The 10,819-nt window shown below is 37.4% G+C and overlaps 1 protein-coding gene across 2 annotated transcripts in view; it reads left to right on the top strand.

The window, feature by feature from the left end:
* Nucleotides 1–3,381: 3,381 nt before the first annotated feature.
* Nucleotides 3,382–10,819, top strand: part of LOC137990724 (dentin sialophosphoprotein-like) — a 55,619-nt gene continuing 48,181 nt past the window's right edge. For both annotated transcript variants that reach the window (XM_068835841.1, XM_068835842.1), the window contains exon 1: nucleotides 3,382–3,715. In XM_068835841.1, the coding sequence (XP_068691942.1) occupies nucleotides 3,508–3,715 (208 nt within the window). In that variant the 5' untranslated portion in view covers nucleotides 3,382–3,507. The remainder of the gene's footprint in view (nucleotides 3,716–10,819) is intronic.

Raw genomic sequence — 10,819 nt, 5'->3', positions numbered from 1 at the left:
GTCATCCTAGGGCGTTTGAGGTGTCAATGGGTTAAGCAGTCAAAAACTTTGTCCCTTCCATTAAATGGGATGCTAACCAATCACAGAATTTTTTACAAAGTCTATCAAACATTTGTCAGTATTAAGTTGTATGCGGGTACATATAAAAAGCAACATGGATTAAAGTTCGATAAAACTGAGAGATGATCAAGACCAACCTCGTTCCCAGGGTCTCTTTTCTCTGCCTCCTTTGTCCTCAACGACAAAGGAGGCAGAGAAGAGAGGTTGGATAAAGATCTAGCCTCAGTTGTTCAAAAAGTGGATAGCACTACCAACCAGGCTCCAATTGTTCAAATGATGGATAGCGGTATCAGCCGGATAAATCACTATCCAGTGGATAAGTAATAGCGGAACCAACTGCACTTTCCAGTGTATAGTCATTTGTCCGGTAGATAGCGTTATCCACCTTTAGAACAACTGGGGCCAGATAAATAACTATCCAGCAGATAAACACTACCAAAACCAATTGAGTTATCCAGTAGATAGTGATTTATCCAGTGGATAGCACTATCCACCCTTCAAACAACTGGGGCCAGAACTCATACAGTCAACCAACCTTTGAAGTCTCAAACACTTGACCACTGTGGCTTCAATAAGCAAATAATAACCGCCACTGTAATTAATACTTTGGGCTGAGCAATTACGGAAAAAAAACTCCTTATGTAGTGGTATGTTAAGGTACATGTACTTCAGAAAGAAGTACTTAATTACTCAAGCGAAAGGTGTCATTTTTGTAACCGACTTTTAAGTGCTACAAGAAATAGACTCTAGAGGATGGTCAAGCTTTATATTACACCATTTTTTTATTTCATCATAAACGTTAAGCTAAGTATTTGCATAACAAAGTCAACAACTGAAGTTTCCAGTTTTTCTAAGTACCTAAAATGTAGGACAAGTTCCATTGGATGTGAGATGTACATCTCATTTCATCGATTTGATTCTCTATATCTGATCTGACCTCTTCTTCCAATGGAGGTTGAGAACAGTGCTGTGTAATGAAACCAAATGAAACACGATTAAAATTATCAACCTGCCAAACGAGTTCTCTTTGCATCAGTAACTCTTTCTCTACCCAAAAACTCATCTGCTAAAGATTCTCGCACCTTTCCAGGACACTCACATGTACGTAAGTAACTATAAGAAGATCTTATGGATTCATATAAATTATAATAATATACAGCAATTTGAAGAGCCGGTATGAATACATTTTAAAGACATAATTACTCAGTGAGAGACAATTCCATTCCATTAGATTTAATAGGTTCTCACTCTTTGCTTTGGCTCCAAACTAATCAACAAACCAATCCAAACAATCATTAACAATCATACAGTGCTCTGTGAAACCCCTCGCGGCACTCGCCTCGAGACCGAAATCGATAGCTCATGGCTCAGACTTTCAACCAATCAAAAACTTTATCCAAACGGATTATCCCAGAGTCTCTCGTAACCCGACCCGCTGGTAAAGGGGAACGAAGACCCTGGGAACGAGATTGTTGGCAAACGTTTTCAAAAATTTTGGCAGGCTGTCACGCATACGCCACCGGTGACACCGCTGCTTTAAGTTCATTGACGATAGCATCTTCTCCTTGACGCTATTGGCTGTGTCTGCATTAACATTACTATCAGCGTTTACACCGTTCATGGTCTTCCTTAGGTTATTGTCAGTATCGAGATAGAAAGAGATGTGGGTAGCCAGAGCCGTAAGGATGGTCACTGTGTCCTTCATATCTATTGTCTGTCTTCCCTGAGACATATCTTTGTTCTGTTCTCCAGATAAATTAAACTTAACTTCGGCCTCACTTGTCTTTCATGATGTTGTTTGTTTCGTCACACGCAGGCATAGATAACAGCCAGATAAGACGTTGCTTGACCGTTAGGCCCCTCCCTCTTGTCAAGCGTCCACTGGTCTTCAGGCTTCTCATCAGAACCTGTTTGATGACTAGATCTATCGATAATCCGATCCAAAATAGATCACTTCTTGCTACGTGAAGACTCGGCAGACATCCGGGTGGTCGGTACGGAGGAATCATTAGAAAAACTTTCTTTTTGGTATGGTTGTATCTTTAATCGCGCAACGTTTTGTTTTTACTATCCAAAACTCGAAGTTTAAAAATAAACGAAATTCCTTCAGCGTATTGGAAGGGAATTGTCGACTTTTAGTTTTCAAATTGAACTAAAGTACAACATTTGCAAGACGTACGCTTTCTTTATTACTTCATAAGCGGGTGAAAACATTTCCTTCGGCTTTTGCGAAAACTGTCGCGAATTTCATAAAAAAAATTGATGCGATTCCTGGACATTTTGCTTTGAGTTCTGAGGGAAAATAAATGAATTTACTAATGAGTTAAGACAAAAAGGAATATTACAATGTAAAGCGGGAAGCGAGGAGTGAAAAACAGGTTTTCAGGGAGGTGAAATTCATTTTTTAAGTCTCTACTCACGTCAAATTACTTTTTCCTGAATTATAGATATTCCAACATGGCATTACTGTTTAGTGTAAAATTGTCCTTTTTAAGTTCTAACTTCGCTTGTGGAAGACATAATTCTTCGCTAAATTTATACTTCACTCAGATAGCCAACCATCGACGACATTTTCTCAAGATTTTACTTCATTTTTCTTATTTAAGAATCTCATGACAAATAATTATTCTATTTAATCGGTATGTAAATGCTCTTAACTAGGAAGAAAACAGAATAAATTCTCTTAATCTTTGCTAGCCCATGCTGCAAGTGGCTTTAATTATACTCAACCAAACAACATCATGCTCATGAAACCTCGTTTGCATGCTAAGCGATATAAAACTCGTATTTTGTCAACTTCCCCCACTCGGATTTTCGGGGACTTTTGATATGTTATAGAGGACATGTTCCTGGACCAAAAGCGGTTAAAAAACCTTCTTTTGCAATTAGTGGCAGGTTGACCGACTTTTGGCGATAAAATGCCTGGACTAACAGGTGTGACTAGCTCAATTGGGGAAACGTTGGCAGAGCATTGCACCATCTGTGAAAACTGAAGCTGTGCTCGCATCTGCCAAAAAAGGCGATTTAAGCATACGCACAAAGTGTAGTCCTCATCCAACTCACGAAGCAGTCAACATTGTTGATATTTAAAAAATTTCTCACGATAAAATTTAATTGTTTTTGAACGCCTGATTGTTTTTCCTTTTTTCCTCGTTTTCCCGCCTCGAATAGCCCTCGCCAATTGCAGGCAAAATTCTAGAACTAATACAGAACTGTTGTTAAAAATGCAAAATTTCGCTTAAATAAAGGCTTTGAAGCGAAGATTTCATTTCCGGTGTGCAACGAGCGTTGCGTGCCTGTGGTTGGTTGCATAAAAATCTCGCTTCTAAGAAAGTACTTCCGCCTTTCCAAGAATCCAGAGATGCCCACGGACATGAAAGGTAGATGGGCCTTATCCTAAAATGTTTATTCGATGCTTGAACCTTAAAGAACCCCGAAACAAAGACAATGAAATGCCCTAATCCGGATTGTCCTTTCAGTCAGAATGAAGAGTTAAAAGAAACTTGTAAATTTTGCTTTGAATGTGGCTTCAATTTGCGGCAAGATAAGAAAACAACATCGGCGCAAAATGAAAACACTGCTCCGCTGTCGGAAGATTCCAAACAAGCAGCGGCACAATGCGATGATCTTCATTGCAATGCAAAGGGCTCGACTGGTAGGTATTCAGAGTGTTATCATATTGTCATTTATGTTGAGCTAACAAGCGGCATGAATAAATATTGATTTATTGTATTCAAGGCGAACACACCTACTCTCCCTTTCCTTCGGATCAAACGGTTCTTTCGAGTTGAAATTTAATATACTCCAATTCCAACCAACTGAATAGGAAAGAAGGTCACCACATGCAAGATTTAGAGGCTCTCTTGTGGAAAATGAGTAGCCATGATTCTTTATTTAGTCTCAGTGCATTCCGAAGTAAATTCTGAAACGAAAGCAAAATTTTGGTGGTTTGTGCGTCATGTCATCGCCGCCAATGTTGGTGAACGAATACAAAAAGTTTCTCAATAGCTGCCTTTGTTTGTCCACCAGCAATAGTGTACATTTCAGGATTGTTATCTGTGTCTCTACGTAGATTATGGTGGTTGCTAACCACGTATAATGTTGCGTGTTAAATAGCATAACCGAACATTCTTTCTTAATTGAAGCCGCAGTTAAACTTTTGTTTACAACACCATGTCATGTTAGGGAACATTGAAAAAAGTACGTTCGCCATGTGCGAAGGTGTGCTTACGGCGAAATCCAGTTGTCTTGGGTTTTTAGGAATCAAGTTAAATGGAAGATGACAGATCCATAAACCACTTTCATAAATGGCGACCATCTTTACATTCTTTTGTATTCATGTTAATTAATTAGACCTATTACCCTCATTTTCAAACAAATATTCTTTTGAAATTTCCTCGTCGCATCAAGGCGAGAAAGGCTTATTAGCATTAAAACAAAAGAATATTTTATTTGGCTGCCATTATGAAAGAGGTCTATATAGGGTGCCAGTATAATGTAGGCTAAATTCCCTGCCTTAAGTTATAGCAGGATTGCTTCCCAGCTGAATTGTATGCTTGAGTCAGTTTCTGTCCCCAATTAGATGAACTTTGGAGACAATGTTCCATGTGAAAGATCCCACTCAAGGAATTGTATCTTGTAAAATCAAGACCTGCATCCCAGTTATGTAAATTTTTTGTGGGTAATGCACTATAATCCTTTGTCATGGGGTTTTAAGACCGTAAGTCTGTGGTGACAAATAGGCACCCAGCATGTGCCCAAATCACGGAAATACACAAGTCTATTGGAAGTGTGCTTAAATTTCAACAATTGAGCCCCAAAATCAGCAAGAGTAGTATAAAGAATACAGTATCAGATGTGACGCTGATAAATAATAAAGCAGCTTTTATTTCAAAAACAATAGAATTACCTGGTGTTAAAATTAACAACCTGGGCCCGGTTGTTCGAAAACCGATTAACACTAATCCCTGATTAAAAATTAACCAAGGAATTTATTTCTCTACTCCCAAATGCTGTTCAGCAATGATATTCAGCAAAACTTTACATTAGAGGAAGTCAATCTTAAAAAACCGAAATAAGCAAAAGAAACTTTCACCAAAAAGTTGAAAACATGAAACAAAAGTTTGTGCTAATTCTGGATTTAGTTAATCGGCTTTCGAACAACCGGGCCCTGGTCTAGAAGTGTAAATTTTTGATTTGCTAAAACATTGGTCAACCTCAGAGGTTGGATGATTGTGATCTTTGTGTTGAATTCTTGTCAAACTTTATAAAACTTGAAGGGAAACACAAACTGACAAAAACAAAAAGCTGGTGAATGCCATCTTTTTGTCAGAGATGCATCCTTTGTTTCATGGGTTGTCAATAAATACGCAAGGTAACTTGATCAAATTGCATTTAGCAAAAATATCCCAAAATTTTTTTGCTCATTGCAACTTTTTATATTCACGGTGCAAAATTTATGTTGTTTTGTTGTTGCAAATTTTGTTACTGATGGCATTTTTTTATTCTCGACACTCCAATTGGAACCCTATGGAAACATGAGCTACATATACAGTGTATTTATATTTGGTGATTTCCAACCACAGTGAAGTTCTAACGTTTTTGTCTTTTTCAATCAAAACATTTTACTCTGTCTAGACAAACTTCCACATTATGATTGGTGAAATGACTGTGATGTTTTGACAGATGAATCAAATAGTTTTGCTGTTCCTAAAAACCTTTGTATCAATATATTTGTTTTGCATAAAGCTGGCTACAAAATCTGTATCTTGCTTAGTTCACATTTTTTAGCATCAAAGTAGAAGTTTCGGTCCCATGTTTGTGACCTCAAGAAATTGCCTACGAAAGGCAATCATATGTTGTGATTCTCAATGGTCTCACATCCAGATACTGTCCTGACAGGGATTAATGTCAGTGGACTTAAGTGTGAATCAAGCTGTTATGAATTTTAGTATTGACTAATGTCAAGCTGAATTTGATGATTCACAAGTCTTTGTCAGGTATATTACTGTGCTTTATTCACAGGAAAAGTAGAACTAAAAACTACAGCAAATTAATTCACGCTTTAACTTGCAGTTAAAAATAAGTTGCATAGAACTTGGAAATGATCAACATGTCAGCCTCGAAGCCAATGTTACTCATTTTCCTTTTATATTACTCAATCTTTCTTGGTTTTGTATTTTACTAGTAAAACCGCATATCTTCTCAGAAACGATGCAATCATTGTAGTTATTTTGACCACAACTTACCTTCTTAAACAAACAGATCGCACTTACTTACGGTTCTGGGTCTGGCCAATGGCGAAGTATTTCAATTCTGTCACATGTCTTTCCCTACAGTCTGTACCTGTCACTGTCACACGCAATTCAATAATCCAAGATTACTAAGCTATTTTTTTAATTTTATAGGCAGACCAGTAACTCATTAATTAATCTTTTTAATTAATCTGTGGTTCTATATCTGGCCTATTTTTCTCCTGATTTTCGCCAATTTTTCGTTTGACTTTGCTGTTTAACAGGGGCACCCAACGAGAATATAGTTCAAAACCACTTAAATATAGCATTGTTAAACGTATTTTAGTATTTAAACGGTAGATATAGGCATATTTTTATCCCCTAAAAAGTTTTCATCTGTTCGGATTTCCTAGCTGAAAGTCTAGTGATCCGAAAATTATAGGAATCAAAACTTACCTTTTCGAAAATTTTAGCCAGAAAAAAGGCTCCCGAAAATTCTAGGCGACCATTTTAGGGTAAAAATCCGTTTAAAATGGACAATTATACCATTTTTCAGATGTTCGAAAATCGTAGGAGAGGCAGGCAAGCAAGACATTTTACAACAAATGTTCCGAAAATTCTAGATCTCAAATCGTCTTCCGAACAGATATTTTCCGGAAATCGACGTTGGGTGCCCCTGTGTTTAAGTGCCTTTCACTACAATAATGAATATGAAGTGATCTCTTGCATTCAATAAGCCGTTAACAATATTCCTGTTGACTGCACTGTATCACATCTACAAACTCGTCGTCACCTTGCATTGTATTTCATACTTCAATACTCAACCATGGTGCAACTACACAGCAATACAAATCTTTGATAACAGCTTTATAATTAATTAAGCAATAGAGGACTTTTTCTGTGTTAGCCCCATCTAAACTCGAGAGGGAATTGGGAGAATTCGAGACAGTTATGCAAACCTGAGGTCCCGACCGGAGTCAAGCGCACTAACCATGAGGCCACCGCGCTATGTAAACCCTGAAAAAAGTCCTCTATTGCTTTTATAAAATATTTCCCAAAATAATTTGACAAATGAAGGAAAATGCTGTTTTTTTACTTCTTGATTGAAACAGATTTTCTTGATACATGCTCATATTTCCTACCAGCCAATCAAAATGCGTGTCTGACAACACATAACCAATCAAAATTTGTGTGATGTCACAGCCGTGTTTACACACTCTCATCTAAACACAGCTATCAATCAACGAGAGTGCACATATTATCCTAATTATTTTATAATGATCCATGAAAAGACATCTACCACGCCACTATATTGTTTTACATAACAATATCATGTACTATTAGAGCTACGTATCATGCAAAAATGACTTGAATCTCCTGGAAAAAGCTGCCCCTCAGTTGACAGTTATGCAATGAAGCGCAATGTCAAACATTACTAGACAAGACCCGAGCCTTTACCACAGCCTCTGCTGCACCACCCACCAGTTATACAATGCACGCCTATTTTTTACCATCTTGAAAAACCGCAATTACTCTCTAAAGGGCAGAAAGTATTTTGAAATTTATGCACGTAATTGTTTTTTTTTTTGTTGGACACTCGTGATTGCATGTCATTACTATGGACACGGCTCCCGTCAGTGGAGGCTCAAGTTCAGAACTGCCTCACAAGCAGTTTTTTTTTTGCTTATGTGTGTCATGTTGAATTCTTTGAGGTAGTTTTGTAAATAAAAAAGGTGAGATATTCTTGGTTAACTGTGATTATTTGCTGGAGGATAATAAATAAATAAATAAATAAATAAATAAATAAATAAATATATATATATATATATATATATATATATATATATATATATATATATATATATATATATATATATATACCCGATTAAAGAAAGACAACTTCACAGCGTAGCGACTTCAAGTTTCGTGTTTGAACAATCATCAGGCTACAGTTCTACATTTGCATTTCCGCTTATTTAAAGGTTATTCTAATACTCCAGGGAGGGTGCTACATTGTATTTTGAGTTCGATAAAAGGTATTTGTTTTTGTGTCTGCATTTAGAAATTACTTTGTTTCTTTTGTTCAGTAGATGGCGCATATTGGCTTTTATTTTGTACAACGTTTCTGTGAGGCACAGGTCGCATCTCTTTGATCCGCATTTGTATGGTGAGGCGAAAGACTCTATAGACCAGTGTAGGGAGTAATTGATGTTGTTGTCCTTTAGACTCCAGATATGCCTCGATAACTCCGTCTCCTTGCAGTATTTTTTGTGCCTGAAGGATTTAATGTGGTTGTTGTATCGAGTTTTAAACTCGCCTTCTGGCGCTCCGTAATAGATCTTGGTGTTGTTATTGTTTTTCACTTCGGCTCTGTAGACTATACACGATGATAGACATGTTTGCTTGTTTCTCCAGTAGTTGCATAGCTGCGCCTCATTAGGTGTTGCAGTGGCGTTTAATACTTTTGCGTTGTGTTGTGTAATTATATCTGTCACGTTGGTGATATAAGCTGGTTAAAAATGAGGCCGAAAATGGACAACTTTTGGTTTAAAAACTATAATTTTTTTTTTAACATTTTACAATACGTTTCGGTCTCTCGACCGTCTTCAGTTACAAAAGAGTCGGTAGAAAAATCTTAAATAGGGTTTTACAACAATGAATAAAAAACAGGTTACATAACAAATTCAAAGAAAACAATAGGTACAGAAAAAAGTCAATCAGATACAACAAATGAGAACAAAAATACTGTAAATGGCGACAAACATTGCGTAATTGCTTCAGCGCAATAGGATCCCCATCAAGGGCGTACATAAGGACTTGCTAAAAATTCAGTGTTAAAAAACACCTTAAGAAATATGCAACAACTTGCCCTAAGTCCGCTAAAGTCAAGTATAGTGGACGCGATTGTTTGAATGGAATTCTTGTCTTTTATTCAGCCCAAAAGGTGAAAGGGAAAACAACTGCGCACTCCAGTATGCTTCTTTCGTGATGAACAATTGCTACCATCAACTGATTGTATTCTGGAAGCTGTAGAGATTTGCCTTAAAAGCAATCACTCGGTTTTCAATGAGAAGTTCTACCTAAAAGTACATGGTACGGCTATGGGACCTAAAAATGCCTGTAGTTATGCGGACATAGTCATGTGGGAGATAGACCACAAGGCTAAGCATTGTGGCCATATCAAGCCCTCACAATGGTGGAGATATCGTTTGATATCTTTGACCTTTGGCAACAGGGCACTGTTGCACTTAATTCCTTCACTGTGTCCATTAATTCGCTGTATCCCGCGATTAAATTTGAATTAGTTCGTTCGGAAAGCAAACTTAATGTTCTAGATGTTACACTCCATCTGGTTGATGGTTTTATCCAAACAGATGTTTACTCTAAACCTACCGATAGCCATTTGTATCTTCCTCTATCCAGTGCCCATCCTAAGCATGTTTTCAAAGCAATTCCGTTTGGAGTCGCTTCGAGACTATGTAGAAATTGCTCTAAGAATTGTTTCCTTAACAAAAGGCTGAAGGAGTATAAGGGCTACCTAGTTGACCAGGGATATCCAGAAGAATTGGTCTCGCGGGAATTTCTAGAGCGGCGAGCATATTCCTAGAAATGATTTACTCCAAGCCAAAGTCAGAGATTCCAAAAAGATTTTTCCTTTTGTTCTTACATATAACCCTAATTTACCGTCTGTTAATGGCTTGATTAAAAAGCATTTTCATTTTTTGCTCTCGTCGCCAAAACGTAAGGAGCTTTTTCCATCGAATTCCATAATTTCATCCTTTCGCAGGTCTAAGAACCTCAAGGAAATTCTGGCACCTTCTAAGTGTAGAAAGGGCTCACCAGAGTAGATTACATTGCCATCAACGGGATGTTTCACTTGTAACAAAGCCAGATGCGATCTTTGTAAGAACGTCTTGGTCAACTCGCAAACTTTCTCGAGCGCACAAACGGGTAAAACATTTTGTTCGGCAGAAACTCTCGTGCAATTCAGCGAATGTTATTTATTTGGTTCATTGCAAGAAGTGCAATCTCCAATATGTCGGTTCTACCATGACCGAATTTAAAGTTAGATTTAGAAATCACAAATCTTCTATGAAAACAAACAAAAAAACTTGCGAAGTCACCTCACACTTTAACCAAACCCCACATGTGTTATCGGACTTTACATTCCAATGCATTGACCAAATTCAAAACAGTACGTCCGAGAACACTGAAAATTTACTCATCACGAAAGAAGCATACTGCAGTGCGCAGTTGTTTTCCCTTTCACCTTTTGGGCTGAATAAAAGACAAGAATTCCATTCAAATTATCTCGTCCACTATACTTGACTTTAGCGGACTTACGGCAAGTTGTTGCATATTTCTTAAGGTGTTTTTTAACACTGAATTTTTAACAAGTCCTTATGTCCCCTTGATGGGGATCCTATTGCGCTGAAGCAATTACGCAATTTTTGTCGCCATTTACAGTATTTTTGTTCTCATTTGTTGTATCTGATTGACTTTTTTCTGTACCTATTGTTTTCTTT

The sequence above is a fragment of the Montipora foliosa genome, chromosome 2, assembly GCF_036669935.1.
Source record: "Montipora foliosa isolate CH-2021 chromosome 2, ASM3666993v2, whole genome shotgun sequence".
In the NCBI taxonomy this organism is placed as follows: Eukaryota; Metazoa; Cnidaria; class Anthozoa; order Scleractinia; family Acroporidae; genus Montipora; species Montipora foliosa.
The sequence above is the reverse complement of the archived record's forward strand: the minus strand, read 5'-3'. Positions and strand labels throughout refer to the sequence as shown.